The sequence below is a fragment of the Molossus molossus genome, unplaced genomic scaffold (assembly GCF_014108415.1).
Source record: "Molossus molossus isolate mMolMol1 unplaced genomic scaffold, mMolMol1.p scaffold_m16_p_8, whole genome shotgun sequence".
Classification (NCBI taxonomy): domain Eukaryota; kingdom Metazoa; phylum Chordata; class Mammalia; order Chiroptera; family Molossidae; genus Molossus; species Molossus molossus.
Genome location: NW_023425402.1, coordinates 110,883,116 through 110,899,607, shown reverse-complemented (window position 1 = coordinate 110,899,607; position 16,492 = coordinate 110,883,116). Strand labels below are relative to the sequence as shown.

Below are 16,492 nucleotides of genomic sequence, written 5' to 3'. Positions count from 1 at the left end.
CCCTGGAGTTTAGATTTCTGAAGAACGTTGCCTGGGGGTTCCAGGTTCTACGCGGGGTGTGTGGGCTGGATGGCGCTGGCGTCCCAGGGGGGTTGAGTTGAGCCGGACGGGTGGGGCAGGGATGCTCGGTCGGCAGATTCACAGCATCGGCACCGCAGCCACCGGTATGCCCCTCGGGGACTGAGAAGGGCCGTGTGCGTGTCCCTTCAGATTTCGGGCTGAGTAAGGAGGCCATCGACCACGACAAGCGAGCCTACTCCTTCTGCGGGACGATCGAGTACATGGCGCCCGAGGTCGTGAACCGGCGGGGACACACGCAGAGTGCCGACTGGTGGTCCTTTGGGGTGCTCATGGTAAGCCCATCCCACTCGGTCCGCGGCAGGATCGGGGCCCTGGCACCGGGTCCCCTCGCACCTCCCCGTCCCCGCTGTCTCAGAGGTCCAGGACGACCCAGGAAAACAGTGCCCGATATGTGACTCGGGACAGGCGGTCACCAAACCGTGACCCCAGCATTTCCTGGCCGCCTCCCGCTCTGCCCACCCCAGATTCCGCCATCAGAAATGCTGGCCGTCAGATGGCTGGCCCTCAGACTGGAACCTCTCTGTGGGCCACACACACGAGAAGCCGGCTCAGGAGCTAGCCCACGAGCGCTGTCCGTGTGGGTGGCGGTGGGCTCCTGTCTCCAGGTCAGCACGCTCTCTCCCCTGTGGCCTCCGGCAAGGACAGTACGTTATAATGAGGGCCACTCTGGGCAGCGGGTCGCACTTCTCAAGGGAGCTGACACAGAGGGGCCCGAGGTCGCACAGGGCTGTGACGGGACATTTATTTTGTGCGGTTTTCAGACACCGAGTGGCATCGCATAAGATGCCTGTGCCCACACCGGGACCACCGAGCCAGCCCCGCGTGTCTCTAGCTGGCTGCTGGGCTGCTCAGACTGGCCGTCTTTCTTGAGATGCTTTAGTGAGACCATTAGGTTAGCTTTGCTCTTAACAAGGTGATTTTTGCATCCCCAGCTCCACTCCAGTTCAGGTGTGTGGCCTCCTGTGTCCCCGTCTGCAGGTGCAGGTGGCAGGGTGGCCGGCCTCAGCGCCCGGCTGCAGAGGTTCCTAAGGCCCCGCTGTCCTGAAAATCACATTCCCCTGAGGGAGGGGGTTCCCTCAGGGGACCCAGGCTTCATCCTGTCCCTGCATCCCAGCTCTGCCCTCACTGTGTCCTTCCTGCCTGGGTGACCTCACCTGGCATTACTTCCTCTCCAAGCCCAGAGCCCTGGAGGAGGACGGGCAGCCCGCGACCGGGCTCGAGGGGCACCGCCAGGTCCCCCGGATAGTAACCTCTTCCTCGTGGTCTGGAGTCTCGTGGTCTTCCTCGCGTGCATCTCGGCGTCACTGATAATGGAAAGAACAGGGGGCCAGCCTGAGGCTGGGGAGAGGGACGACCCAGCAGGCCACCCTGTAGGGGAGACAGCGGCCAGCCCTGCACAGGGTCAAAGCTTGATTTAGTGGGGGGCGGGTGCTCCCCTAATGTGTTTCTGTATATGAAGGCCATGCACAGAAGCTCTACCCCGTAAGTAGAAGCTGGACCTTAATATTGTTTCCTGGTCAAAAGCTTTGCAAAGTAAAGAAATAAATGGAGAAGCTGGAAAAAAATTAGTAAGAGCAGAGAGAGAGAGACAGACAGACAGACAGACAGACAGCTGTGCCTGGAGAGGGGGAGCCATGGTGAGACCCGGGACAGAAGGAGGGGCCAGCCCTGTGAGTCCCCCTATATATCAAGTTTTGCCAAATGTCCACCCTCCACATGCCCCCACCACACCACAGGTGCTTCTGGAAACTTCTCTACTGTTAACTCTGCTGATGTGAACTCTGGGTCTCTGCTCTGTCCGCAGTTCGAGATGCTCACAGGGTCCCTGCCGTTCCAGGGGAAGGACAGGAAGGAGACCATGGCCCTCATCCTCAAGTGAGTAGGAAACACCCACCTTGGGGCCCCTCCACCTGCCAGCCCCTCTGATCCCCCACTGCCAGCCCCTCTGATCCCCCCACCTGCCAGCCCCTCTGATCCCCCCACCTGCCAGCCCCTCTGGTCCCCCCACCTGCCAGCCCCTCTGATCCCCCACCTGCCAGCCCTTCAGATCCCCCCACCTGCCAGCCCCTCTGACCCCCCACCTGCCAGCCCCTCAGATCCCCCCACCTGCCAGACCCTCTGATCCCCCACCTGCCAGCCCCTCAGATCCCCCCACCTGCCAGCCCCTCTGACCCCCCACCTGCCAGCCCCTCAGATCCCCCCACCTGCCAGCCCCTCTGATCCCCCACCTGCCAGCCCCTCAGATCCCCCACCTGCCAGCCCCTCAGATCCCCCCACCTGCCAGCCCCTCTGATCCCCCACCTGCCAGCCCCTCAGATCCCCCCACCTGCCAGCCCCTCTGACCCCCCACCTGCCAGCCCCTCAGATCCCCCCACCTGCCAGCCCCTCTGATCCCCCACCTGCCAGCCCCTCAGATCCCCCACCTGCCAGCCCCTCTGATCCCCCACCTGCCAGCCCCTCAGATCCCCCCACCTGCCAGCCCCTCTGACCCCCCACCTGCCAGCCCCTCTGATCCCCCACCTGCCAGCCCCTCAGATCCCCCCACCTGCCAGCCCCTCTGACCCCCCACCTGCCAGCCCCTCAGATCCCCCACCTGCCAGCCCCTCAGATCCCCCACCTGCCAGCCCCTCAGATCCCCCCACCTGCCAGCCCCTCTGACCCCCCACCTGCCAGCCCCTCAGATCCCCCCACCTGCCAGCCCCTCTGATCCCCCACCTGCCAGCCCCTCTGACCCCCCACCTGCCAGCCCCTCAGATCCCCCCACCTGCCAGCCCCTCTGATCCCCCCACCTGCCAGCCCCAGATCCCCCCACCTGCCAGCCCCAGATCCCCCCACCTGCCAGCCCCTCAGATCCCCCCACCTGCCAGCCCCAGATCCCCCCACCTGCCAGCCCCTCAGATCCCCCCACCTGCCAGCCCCTCTGATCCCCCCACCTGTCAGTCCCTCTGACCCCCCACCTGCCGGCCCCTCTGACCCCCCACCTGTGAGCCCCTTCTCATCTCAAGAGCTCAGTCTCCAAAGCCAGGGCGGTCACTGGGCGTTGACAGTGATGGTAACTATGTGGATAAAGTGAATGGCCAACCGTGCACGGGGCCACCAGGCACTCTGATGGGCTTTTCCGTCACAGACAAGTTCTCCGCCAGGAAAACGCTCTAAGTTGTCCAGCGGCGGGTTTCAGGATGTGGCCATTGGCAGGTTCAGAGGCAGAGGACCTAAGGGTTCCAGAGAGAACGCGGAGTGGGGTTTCCTGTCCTTCTCGACCTGTTGTCCCCGCTGGTGCAGCCGCCTGAGCTCTCCTGGGGGCCTGGGCAGGACCAGGTTGCCATGGGACTGGAGACAGACTCATCCTCATTCTCATGGGGAATCGCTTCCCACACTAACGAGTTGCCCTTGGAGTCCTGGAGCCGTCTAGCCGGTGACGCCCTGCACCTTCAATACAGCAGGTCCATCTGGGCGGGATGGCGGGCGAGCTCCTGGAGGGAGGGGCGGGGCTGTGCCAGCGTCCGCGAGGGGCTTGCCGTGAGCTGCAGGGGGGCCTGGGGGCCGCTGGTCCTCGGCACCAGCTCGCTCCGCCCGCAGGGGGACACACAGCCTTCAGAGAAGCCAGAGGCGCTGACAGCCTGTGTCTGTAGGTGGCACTAGTGTGACTGGCGTTGAGGGTCAAGGAGGATGCCAGGCGAGGAGTTCACGTTGGGTACATCACCCCTTGTTCTGCGTGATCACCCCAGTTTCTTTTCATTTGAGGAGGAATGAGACCCGGGCTTTCTCTAAGCTACACCCGGTCCCTCCAGCAAACCAGGTGTGGGCTCGCAACCGATCCCTGGAATGGCGGCACCTCTGGGGGCCGCTCCCCGCCGCAGCGACACGGTCCCCAGGGCCTGAGACCCCAGTGGGTGTGCTCGGCCCTTCTTCCCCAGACGCCCCAAGAAGAGATTCCCAAAGGGAGACCATCGCATGGTCCTCCCCAAAGCCCTGTGGTTGCTGTTTTGGAATCAGAGAAAACTCCCATTTTAAAAGTTACGCATGTTCATGGGATGGTTACGGTTTCTTTTTAGTGGCTTTGACACTTTTAAAATAAGTTATTAAATAGCTACTCTAAAATTTTCTCACTTTTCATTTCTAATCTGGTTGACATCACAGGTGCAATCCACACACACAAAACTCGTTGGTGCCCAACTAACCTCAAAGCATAAGGGCCTGAGACCCAAGGGTAGGGCGCTGCTGCGTGGTCCCTCTGAGTGGACCTGTCTGTTGCCGCGGACGGAGCGGGTCCCCGTGGCCCGTCCTGGCTGCGGCCTGACGCTGCGAGTGTCCTGCAGGGCCAAGCTGGGCCTGCCGCAGTGCCTGTTGCCGCGGACGGAGCGGGTCCCCGTGGCCCGTCCTGACTGCGGCCTGACGCTGCGTGTGTCCTGCAGGGCCAAGCTGGGCCTGCCGCAGTGCCTGTTGCCGCGGACGGAGCGGGTCGCTGTGCCCGTCCTGGCTGTGGTCTGACGCTGCGTGTGTCCTGCAGGGCCAAGCTGGGCATGCCGCAGTGTCTGTTGCCGCGGACGGAGCGGGTCGCTGTGCCCGTCCTGACTGCGGCCTGACGCTGCGTGTGTCCTGCAGGGCCAAGCTGGGCATGCCGCAGTTCCTGAGCGGGGAGGCCCAGAGCCTGCTGCGCGCGCTCTTCAAGCGGAACCCGTGCAACCGGCTGGGTAAGAGCCCGGCGCCCGGCGCCCGGCGCCCGCCCTGGGGACACACGGGGCATGTGCCCCCAGCTCTGTTCCAGCTCCTTGTTCCCCGAGGTCACTGACGGGTGGGGTGGAGATGCTGTCACCTGCGTCCGCACTCCTAGGACACGAGGACTCCCTAACACACGGCCGCTGCCCGAGTGGTTGAGCTTTCCTAGGGCCACTGTCGTCACCCCGGGCGGCACCTTCCCTCACTGCTGGAGCTCAGACGGAGGGCAGGACACGTGGGCGGCCGCTTCTGGTTCAGCCCCTCTGGGGAACTCTCGGGCACACTGAAGCCGAGGGCCACTCGAGGGCTCCGAGTGCCGACTCATCTCCCTAACAGTCTTTGCAGAGGGTTCCCACGCTGCCTCCCACACCGTCCCTCGCGTCCCTGGTAGGAGGGACGCCCCCGCGACCGCGCCTGCCGGACGTGGCCGGGGCTCACTCTGCTGTCCTCTGCAGGTGCCGGCAGTGACGGAGTGGAGGAGACCAAGCGGCACCCTTTCTTCAGTACCATAGACTGGAACGTAAGTGGCCACCGTGGTCCCCCCTGCACACGACCATGGGGGTGGGCGGAGGGCACAGCCGCTCGGCACAAACAGGAGGTCAGCGTCGACTGTCACGCGGACGGGGCGCTCTCAGGAGCCTTCTGGACGGGCTGGCGTTTCACCAGACGGACCGGGGCCGCTCAGCCCCGGCTCTGGGCCTGAACTGTTAGCCCGAGGACAGAGCAGAGACCGTTCTCGGCCAGTAAGAGCCCACAGGGGGGTGCGGAGGGAGGGACCTGGGCAGGGCCGCACAGCCTTTTCGGTGCTGGGGCCCTGGGCACCCCAGGGTCCATACTGTCTTCCCCATCTCTGGCAGGGCCCACATGCTTAGCACGCGTGTAGAAATTGTCCGAGATTAATGTGTTGCAGACTGTTGAGGACAGTTATTCCTGGCACATGTTAAAGACACGGGAAGACTACTCAAGGCGCTGTCCAGATGGGTGTGGGGACCGCAGGGCAGTGGACAAGTGGGGGTTCCAGTCCGGGAGCATGTGGGGGTCAAGTGTCACCTGGGGGTGGGCATGAGGAGCCCCATTGGTTATGGAGGTGAGCAGATGTTGAGGGGGCTTCTGACAAGACCACTTAGGGTTTGCTGAAAGGGGGCGGTGCAGAGGTGAGGCCTGGTGGAAAAGGAGCACAGGAGCCTGGGGGTTCAAGGTCACCCCACTGTGTGCCAGAGCTTGTTAGGGAAAGAACTGGGGATGAACTTGGGGGTCCTCTGACGGGGTGTCACCTCCGGCTCCCGTCTTCCGAGCTGGGGTGACCTGAGGCACTGGGAGCTGGCCCCAGGACGGCCATACCCCGGCCCCGCGGTGCGGCCTGTCCCGGGAAGGCAGGGGGACCTCCGACTCAGCCTCCCCAGCCTTTCCCTCAGGTTAGCGCCGCCGTTCATTGCTCTGGGGCTCTCTCCCCGAGCTAACAAATCCACCTCGGAGCACGGCCACAGGGCGTCACGCAAAACCATGAAGATGTCCTTTGTCGCCTGGAGGCGTGATCTGTGTGCTCCCACAGTGCCGGGAGGTGACGCGGGGAAGACAGGTGGCAGCACGGCAGCGCCAGGTGTGGCCGGAGAAGGACTCACACACACGCGGGGCGCTTCCCACGGCCCCGCCTCCTGCCCGAGCCCTCGGGCCAGCGATCTGGGGGTCTGGGGGCGGGGGTTCCCTGGGTTTACACCCCTGCTTCCGGGACTTTGATAAGATCAGACTTCCTTCCATAGGTACGATTAGACACTAGCAGGTAATGTTCAGCGTATCTGTGACCTCCTAGCCAGGTTAAAAATTTTTTTTTGTGGAACATAATGAACAAAATAAGCTGATGAACAAAATAGACCCAGAGACATAGAAAGGAGTAGGGTTCGGACTGACAGACCTCGGCGGAGGGGGAGATAGACCAAGGAACTTACGTGCATGTATGTGTTACCAGTGGACATGGACAACAATCCTTGGGGGTCAGAAGGAGGATGTCAGTGGGGGAAAAAGGAGAAACATCTGTAACAAAAATAAATTAAGAAAAAAAATCTGTTAAAGACCAAGTAGAAATCAGATTGTGTCTCCAAATCATGGAGAGTAGCCGTCCTCAGAGTCCTCAAAGAAGTGAGCGCCACGGCCACCCTGGGAAATCTCTCCCTACTTCCCTGTCCCGGAAAGTCCTGCCTGGAAGCCGCCGTCACCCTCGCGCGGGCCGAGCCGCTGTTGGGAGTTGGGACGATCTCTGTGGAAACCACGCTGTGTGGCTTCCGTCTCAGAGGAGCCTCAGGTGGTGACGGCCTGTGTGTCCAGCCAGGGGCGGCACCTCCTTGAGGACGCTGTCCAGTGAGCCCTCTCTTCGGGTCCGCAGTGTGGACGTGGGGACTTTGTTGGGCTCACGTGCGGTGAGGAGACCGGTGCAGACAGAGCCGCCTGTGCCCGGACACCCCGCTCTTCCCGCCACCCCTCCAGCCGCCCCGTGCCCCGAGCAGCACCCCAGAGCACCCCTGGCCTCCACCATGGAGCTCCCAGTCTCGTGACAACCCACTCGTCCTGTGGGCAGGCCTGGGTTAGGAGCGCGTCTTCCCTGCCACTGGGAAGCTGGGGCGGGCGTGGGAGTCTGCTCTGCTCCTTCTCCTGCCCCGGGGGTGGGGTGAAGGGAACTGAACCGTGTGAGCCCACGGAGCAGGCGAGGGGTGCGCGGGGTCGTGGGCGGAGTCCCCTGGCGGTGGGGCAGGTCCCAGCCCGGGAAGAGCCCCTCCTGGGGGCGGCAGGAACCGCGGGCAGCCGGGCAGAGGGTGGGTTCTGACGTGAGCAGGACGGACGCTTCTTCAGTAACCGGCTCCGACGCCGCAGGAAATCACTCCTGTGAGGGCCAGGCCCACCCGCGGGCCCCTCAGACCCTGGGCCAGGCCATGCCCAGCGTCTCAACGAGGGCGCCGTGCCCGCTGCCCGCGAGGTGCCTGCCCTGACAGCCGGGCAGTCTGCGCCCCTGGTGAGGCCGTCACCAGGGGGCAGCGTCCTTCCATTTCCGCGAAGGCCTGAGGAGTAGCAGGTCCCTGATGCTCCGTGTGCCCAGAGCAGGGAACGGCCCAGTACTTTGGGCAGGATTCACTCTCCCCTCTGATGGCCCCTGAGTGCACAGGCTGAGCTCCTTCCTGCACAGGCCTGGGGCCTCCGGCAGAACCCGCTGGGGACCTTAGCCCTGGACGTGTCCGTCACTCTGACAGCCAGGTCTGCAGTTTCAGGGGGCTGGACCTTCGTCCTGAACTGACCTACTGTAACCGGAGGAGCCAGGCCCCTCTCCCCGTCCTGTCCACCCCCAGTGCTCTTGACCTTGACAAGTTACGTAGCCTGTCTCAGCCTGAGTTTCCTTTTTTTTTAAATTTTTTTTCTTTATTGATTTTAAAGAGAGAGGAAGGGAGAGGGAGAGAGAGAGAAAAATGGATGAGAGAGAACATCGATTGGCTGCCTCCTGCATGCCCCCCACTGGGGATGGGGCCCACAACCTGGGCATGTGCCCTGACCGGGAATCGAACCAGCCACCTTTTGGTGCAGGGTCGACACTCAGCCACTGAGCCACACCGGCCGGGCCTGAGTTTCCTCATCAGTAAAATCGAAGTGATAACGTCTGATTTGCAGCATCATTGAGAGATTTTGAGCAGATTCGGACGAGTCACTGTCCGTTTCCCAAACGTACCGGGCCCGCGGGGTGCTTGACTCAGAGCTGCACTCCAGACCTGTGGGCACAGAAGCACCAGGAGTTGGTGTCTTGAGCCCGTCCCCAGGGAACCCCGATAGGGCAGGACAGGGGACATGTGCTTCCAGGCTGCTGCGGGGGTGTCCCCTGCCGGGTGCATGGCCTGCTACGTCTCCAGGGCGACCTGACAAAACCCCTCGGGAAGGAGCCCCTCTCGGCCTCCCTGGGGAGCAGGAGAGAGAAGGCCCCTCCCTGGAAGCCCCACCACCTGGAACCCACATCCTCCAACTGGCCCCCAGCTCCCTGCCCTCTGCCCAGACAGCAGCCTCTCTGCTCGCCCGGGCCTCATCCCAGCCTGAACCACACGGCCGCGGCCGGGAGGACCGCGAACCGCAGCCTGGGTGGAGGGCATGTCCAGGAGGGCGTCGCGGAAGCGATGCGGGCGTGGGCTTTCTGTGCGCCGTGGCCACGGGAAGGGCCGGTTCTCGTCCAGGGGCGGGTGTGCTGAGGGCCCACTGGGTGCACAAACGTGGGTGAAGGAACAGCCAGCCCAGCCTGCTTGGGCAGAGACACCGGAACGAGGAGACAGGCAGAGCAGGCGCCAGGCGAGGTGCCGGCCCCGAGCACAGGCCCTGGGTGCGAGGGAGAAGGGCCTGGGAGTTTCAGGAGGCGGTTTCCTATGTCCCCCGAGCTGCAGGCCCCGGGGTGCTGGCCCTGCGGTCACAGGGCAGGAGGTGCCCAGAAGCAGGCTCTGCGCCATGGTTACCGGGGGGGGGGGGGGGACACGACATTCTGTCTTTCGGGTTTTACTTGAAGAGAAACATTCTACGGCCAAAAAAAAAGGGTTGGAGACCATTGCCTAAAGTGAGGGACCCCTAGCATGCCCCAAACCCTTTCGCCGAGAACTGTGACGGCATATGTTCTGACGAACGTGTCATTTGACGCATGTTCGCAGATCCGTCGGGGTGCGTGCAGTGTGCTGTCGACGACGGAAGCGGCGTGGTCCGCGGTCCTCCGTGTCCCTCGGGTCCCGCTGCCCCGTGGCCCCTGCGGCTGCTCAGCCCTGTCTCTCTCCCCACAGAAGCTCTACAGGAAGGAGGTCAAGCCGCCCTTCAAGCCCGCGGTGGGCAGGCCCGAGGACACCTTCCACTTTGACCCCGAGTTCACAGCCCGGACGCCCACAGGTGTGTGCCGGTGGCGCGTGGGGTAAACCTGTGCTTCTTGTCAGTGCCGGGTCCTACCTGACCAGGTAGGGACAGATGTCTAGGAACAGAGAGTCCCAGGGTCAAGAATGCTCTCGTGGAAAATAAGTGGTCAGTTCTGTCCGACGTTCCTGTTTGCTCTGATCGATCTTGAGGTTTGGGTGCTGGAACCCCGCCCCAGCTGTCCCCCAGGTGCCATCCAGTTTGGAAATCATCCAGGCGCCCTATGGATGCCCCGCCCTCCACTTCCTGGTCTGAGTTGCCAGTCCAGTGGCCTCCCTTTCCGATGGACACACACAGCACACGGGAAGGACCTGAGACCACGAAAACCTCGCGTTCACTGAGGGAGTGTGTGGGGAGAGGGGGGCTGCCCATTGGCAGGCGGCTGAGTGTACGTTTGTGAAGCACAGATCCGGTCCACGCAGTAACCAGGCATCCGACAGCTCCATCAGCTGCTGGGTCTCGGCACAGCAAGCTGAAATTTTTTTGTGATTTTCTTTTTTTTAAGATAATCATGAAACAAACAAATGGTCATATACAAAATTCCAAACGCACAGAGTTGGGCGAGAATGCACCTGTTCCTGCGGTTTAGGCTGTTGGTGAAAGCCGTCCCCGTCCAGGCTTGTGGTCGGACGCCCCTGTCTGACCTTTAGCGAGCCGTGGAACATGCACAGTCGCTCAGCCTTCAGCGTCTCCTCTGGCTCCTCTGTGCAGGGAGGGACAGCCTCTGGCCATGAAGGCAGCCCTGCTTTGTGCTTCTTTGTGAGCTAAAGACATCACCTGTTGGCTACAAAGTTTCCAGCCGCTAAGGAAAGTGTAGCTCACGCAGAAGGGGCTGTGGGCCGCCCCAGGCACTCGTTCAAGAGCCTCCTGCTGTGGGCCCCTCACAGGCAACCCCATTGCCCAGGACAGCTGGGTTCTTCCAGCCAAAGCCCTGCAGGAGGACGGGGGTCCTAAAGGGTGGTGGATTCATGTGCTGGGTGGAGAGGGTGCAGCCCCTGGTAACCTGGGGGACTGTTAAGAGCAGGCAGACTTTGGGACCAGAATTCTGTGCTGGCCAAAGAGCCACGGGGCGCAGAGCAAGCCTGGGAGCGAGCCCCATCTGGAGGGCTGCACACTGCCCCAGTCCAGTCCAGCAAATCTCGCAGCACCTGGAGAAGTCCGCGTCCAAGGCAGCTGCTCCTTCCCTCTCCTGCCTCTGGGGACAGGGCCCTCTCCTAATGTCCCTTGCAGAGCAGGACGTGTGCATGTGCACAGACCCTGCAGCTGGGGCGGACGGCACAGGGCGAGTCCTGTATCCCCGGCTTCAGTCCCCGCACGAGGTTGGACCTGGAAACCCAGAACCGGGCTGCCTGTGCTCGGGCCCACGCGCTCACACTCCACCCGAGGTCCCTGCTGGCTCTTAGTCTCCATCCGCAGTGGGCTGGGTGGAGGGTAGTCATTAAGAATAGTTAGGCCCTGGCCGGTTTGGCTCAGTGGTTAGAGTGTCAGCCTGCGGTCCCGAGAGACCCGGGTTCAGTTCCCGCTAAGGGCATGTACCTCGGTTGCAGTTTGTCCCTGGCCCTGGTTGGTCGTGCGGGTGGCAGCCACTCGATGTGTCCCCTTCACGTCGATGTTTCCCTCTCTCTCTGTTCCTCTCTCCCCCTCCTACTCTACCTGAACAAAAAATGGAAAAATGTCCTCGGGTGAGGATAAAAAAAAAAAAATAGTTAGTGCGTCATGATCAGTGATTATCCCACCGTTTCTGTTCTAGGTATTTTTGCCATTAAAACAGTCAAACCGCTGGCACCACCCGAAATAAAGTGTAGTTCCATACGGTTCCACATCTCTAACCTGTTTTATCTCCTCCTCCCGCACATGCACCCGTGCGCACACATGTGCACGCACACAAGCACACACACATGTGCACACACACGCACACACATTCACACACATGTGCACGCACACACGCACACACATGTGCACGCGCACACGCCACGGCCGCACCACAGCCCGTCCCTCGGCTCCCCCCGAAGGCTGACTGCTCCCCTGTCACCCGCAGACTCGCCGGGCGTGCCCCCCAGCGCCAACTCTCATCACCTGTTCAGAGGCTTCAGTTTCGTGGCCTCCAGCCTGGTCCAGGAGCCGCTGCAGCAGGACACGCACAGAGCCCCGGTGCACCCCATCGTGCAGGTAACCGAGCGCCCCACTCCGTCGCCTCCTGGGGGTCGGGGTCCAGGAGCATGGCCACGCAGCTGAGGCAGGTCTGCTCTCCGTCCTAACTTCTCCGGCCTCTCGGGGTCACTGAGAACCGGCCGTGGTGACCGGACTGTGGCTCTTCGCACTCATCCCACAAGAGGGAAAGAGCCCGAGGGCCACCTGCTGCTGTGGCCAGAGTGGTCACACGTGGCGCCTTCTCCGTGGTGAGTCAAGCCAGGACCCCAAGCGAGCAGGTCCGTTAGTGAGTGTCATTCCCTGTCCTGAAAGGCAGCTTCGGGGGGGTCAGCAAAGGTGAATCTCAGAGTTTCTACCTTATAAGTGTGATCAGTCAGAGAACTCCAGACGAAATCACAATTACATTTTATGTAAGGCCAGTCAGGGTGCATTGGATGGCATTGGATTTCACACTTCTCTCCCCACGACCTTGTAGAAAAACACGTCTGTCCAAAGTGGGCGCAGGCCGTGACGGTGTACAGCGGTCTCGGTGCCTCTGTCCACACTCGGGTAGGTGGGGTGGAGGCTGGTATATGGACAGAAGCCGGTGGTGACTGGTACGTCGTGGAGTCAGATATCCAACAAGACGTTGTCATGCAGACACGTGCTTAGGACACAGCGCCAGAGCCCCACGCCTGGGGTCTCCCCGGCTCCGTCCCTCACTTCCAGGTTCTGTCTCAGAGTGTCAGGGGCAGGTGGCCGGTCCGCCGACACTGCAGTGTGATGTCCAAAATGGCCAGAACCCGAGAGGTGGGGAGGCTGGGCTGTCCACCAGGAACCATCGCTCCCGGCTCACGGCCTTGGTCAGAGGACTCCGCTCCCTCGCGGTCTCCGTGTCCGGGCACAGTCCGGACCCCCTTGCGCCTGCATGTGCCATGTCCCGGACCTCTGACGGCACTCTGCCTCCGTCTCTGCAGCAGCTGCACGGGAACAATGTCCACTTCACCGACGGCTACGAGATCAAGGAGGACATCGGGGTGGGCTCCTACTCTGTGTGCAAGCGGTGTGTGCACAAAGCTACTGACACTGAGTACGCCGTGAAGGTAAGGCCGTGCCCCGGGCCGTGCTGTGTGCTGGCACCGTGCCCGCTGCAGCTGTGTGCCCGCCCCGCAGGTGCCACTCCCCTGCCCCGCCCCCTTCACCTGCTTGACACTAGGTCACTCATGTGCAAACCATGAACATGTCCGGTTCGATTCAACATACAGGTGCTGACCACCTTCGGCAGCTTTATCGATAACCCACGCTGGAGTGATAGCTTCGGGAACTCCATATTTCCGAAAACAGAGTTGGGGGCAGGCATAGCTGTTGGCAAAGGAAGGGGTGGAGGGAGGGAGGAAGGAGGGATGGTAGATGCGTCACCAAAAATCGAGGCAAGAAATAGACACAAGCTGGGAACCTCTGCAAAGCCTTAGCTGGTGGTTTCCTCGCAACCATGGAGAACAGCAAGGAGTTACCCATTGGTCTCCCTCTACATAGTAGCGTTGGCTTCTGTAATTGTTGCAGAGTAAATGTTTGATCTGGAAATGCAGGACATCCATTTCTTGAGTTTCTTGGTTGGTAAAATGCGGGCCCCAGCCAGTTTCTTGCCAGACCGCCACTGGTCACGAGGAAGCATAAGCTGTCCCCTCTGCGTCGTGCTGGATGCCACCCCGGCCCCTGGGGCTGCGCCGGGCCCGGAGGACCCAGTCCTGGCTTATCCCGAATGCGGGGCCCTGCCTGTGGTCCTCGAGGGCCATTCGGGGGAGATGGAGCCTGCCCAGGGGCGGCAGTGTGGACGGAGTAGTTCCACCCACGTGGTTTTCCTAAGCTCTGAAAAACTCCTTCAATTGATGACTCGGTGAGGTGGCCCCATCCCATCCCAACGCGCCCGCCCTCGGCTGCCGTTTGGGGAAGCAGGGTTTCCCAAAAGGTGTGTCCCCAAGAATGGCGTGCCTGTGCCGTGGGATGTCTGCCCAGTGTCCCCTGCACGGACCCTGGGAAAACGCTGGCCCTGTCGAATCAGATTCCAGCCCTGAAAACTCAGGCCCCTTGGTTCAGTTTGGGTTGGGGATTCATGGCTTTTTTTTTTTTTTCTTTATTGATTTTTAGAGAGAGAGAGGAAAGGAGAGGGAGAGAAAGATAGAAATATCGATGAGAGAGAACATCAACTGGCCGCCTCCTGCACGCCCCCCACTGGGGATCCGGCCCACAACCTGGGCCTGTGCCCTGACCGGGAGTCAAACCAGCGACCTCTTGGGGCAGGGTCGATGCTGAACCACTGAGCCACAATGGTCAGGCTGGGAATTCATGGCTTTTTAACCCATTTAACTTGAATCCCTCAAACAAAGCAAGCATACTTAAATACGGAGGAACAGCTGGTTTGTGAGCTCCGCTGACAGTCCCCACGTCCAGCCTGCCCACTGTCTTGAATCCCTTGCGGAGAGGCTGGAGAAAGAAGAATCAGCTGAGTGTTAGTCGATCCCTGGGCAGGACTGGCTGACAGCACTGAGGGGCCCAGCCCTGCAGCGGGGGGGCCACCTGTGCCGTGACCGGTCACTGCAGCCCATGCACAAGGTCGGTGTGTTTCCAGGACCGGGATCGTTGGCGGTTTATTTTCGCTCATCCTCGGGAGGGCTGGAGGTGCGCCTGCCGTCATCCACCCGGATGCGGTCCGTGCAGGTGTGAGGCTGCGGACCCGCCTCCTGCTCAGGGGGAGACTTTGTGTGCACTTGGAAATGGGTTCCGCCCAAGCTCCCCACGCGTGCCTGGGCTTCTTAGAACTTCCTCTGTGTGGGTCATTTCTCAGTGACCAGCAGAAGCCATCGCCACCTCCGTTGAGCATGAAGACCGGGTCTGTGGTTTGGCCAGCCCGGTGACCACGAAGCCCTTCCGGGTACAGCCACTGCCGTGAGCCTGTCAGCACCGCCGTGCCTCGGAAAAAGACACTTCGACCAAGGCAGTGGGGTGTCTTCCCCGTGTCCCCACATCCGATACTTGTAAAGACACCATCTGAACTCAGCTTTGTGAAGTGGCCACTTGGTCCCAGAGACCTTGGTGAGCCCAAACCCTGATGGAATTCCTGAGGAGCGTCAGCGACGGCCCCCTGGGGACAGAGCCTGGGGCACCGCCAAGACCAGGTTCGGGAAGAGCCGGGCTCCCTGTTCTCGCCAGCGACAGCCCTGCGTTTCCCCGGAGGCCTGAGCTGGTGGAACTTACAGGGATGTCCCACATCCCCTCCGAGACCACGGGGGTCGGACCTCACTGGGAGACGTTTCAAACAGCCGAGCACAGGAAGGAGCCGCGACTTCCCCGGAGACCAGGCTCTCGGTCATGGTGGCCACAGTGGTGTTCGATCAAGGGTGACAGACAGGCTCTCTGGACCTCCTCCGGAGGAGACGGCCTCTCCTGGCAGGGTTCACACTTTAGGCCTGTTCGCGACCCAAACTGCTGTGACGCTCTCCAGGTCACTCTGCGCGTGCTCGGCCTTTCCTGGCGGGACACGCTCTCTGCGGGCCGGTGTGGGTGAGCAGCCCCCCAGGGAGGAGCTGAGAGGGACGCACCTGGTTTCCGTCAGCACAGCAGGAGGTGCCTTCGGGTACCTGGCCCGTGGCTGCACGGGTGCCTCCGGATCTGGAGCCCACGGAGCCCACGGAGCCCGAGGGCAAGCCCAGCCGTCCAGATCCAGGCTGGAGGGGGCGTCTCTCATTCTGAGGAGCAGTCCGGCCCCAGCCGCCTGCGTGGGGGGCTCAGAAAGGTCCCGCCAGTCATGAGCAGAAGGGAGAAGTGCAGTCCTGACCAGACCCTAGGACCTCGCCACAGTGCGGTTCCGCCCGGGGCAGGCACAAGTAGCCGGGCGATCCCCCGGGGACTCTGACCAGAGCCATTCTGGTCACACAAGGGTGCTGCTGCTCACCTCCCTGCACGGGACTGTCCCCACTGTCCCCGCAGGGAAAACTCAGCCCCAGATGCCAGTAGGGCTGAGGCTGGGAACCTTCTGGGGCTGGGGACCTCAGGCAGCGGAGTCCCAGCAGGCTGGTATCCGGGAGGAGGGTGGCATCTCCTTGTCTATCACTGTTCTGGTAGCAGGATGGTCCCCGACCCTGAGCTCAGGCTCTGCGCAGGGACAGGGCAGGTCTCACCGTGACAGTGACCGAGGGCAGGTCTTTCCGACAGGGGCAGGGCCAGCTCTCAACTCTCACAAGCTGATCTCAGCCAGGAAGCTCCTGCCTGGGGGACACGGGCTTGCCCTCCCTGTGCCTGGAACTTGCCCTGAGACCGGGGGGCTGCACCCCCTCTCTGAGGTCTCTGCTCGGCCCAGGCCTCCCTGCCCACCCCGTGGCTCCGCCACACCACCCTCCTGAGCCTGACTTCCCTCACGGCCCCGTGACTCCTGGCACACTCTGTAGCGTGGCTCCTGTCCCCACGCCCGTCACAGTGCTTGTGGGGTCAAGGATAAGTGTCATTTAAAAGAGAAAGGTCCACCGAGAGCTCGTCTTCACAGCCACACCGCTGCCCCTTTCTCTGGCTGTCGCCGCCGGGTCGACAGCGCAGCTGCTCAGAGCCTTTCTGTTTTTTCTTGCATTAACTTCAGATAGAGCGGGAGGGAGAG

The 16,492-nt window shown here is 62.0% G+C and overlaps 1 protein-coding gene across 1 annotated transcript in view; it reads left to right on the top strand.

The window, feature by feature from the left end:
* Positions 1-16,492, top strand: part of RPS6KA2 (ribosomal protein S6 kinase A2) — a 182,972-nt gene that overhangs the window by 150,605 nt on the left and 15,875 nt on the right. Inside the window, exons 9-15 of the mRNA XM_036248567.1 lie at positions 211-353; positions 1,886-1,956; positions 4,687-4,775; positions 5,256-5,320; positions 9,591-9,693; positions 11,753-11,883; positions 12,822-12,947. Of these exons, the coding sequence (XP_036104460.1) occupies positions 211-353; positions 1,886-1,956; positions 4,687-4,775; positions 5,256-5,320; positions 9,591-9,693; positions 11,753-11,883; positions 12,822-12,947 (728 nt within the window). The remainder of the gene's footprint in view (positions 1-210; positions 354-1,885; positions 1,957-4,686; positions 4,776-5,255; positions 5,321-9,590; positions 9,694-11,752; positions 11,884-12,821; positions 12,948-16,492) is intronic.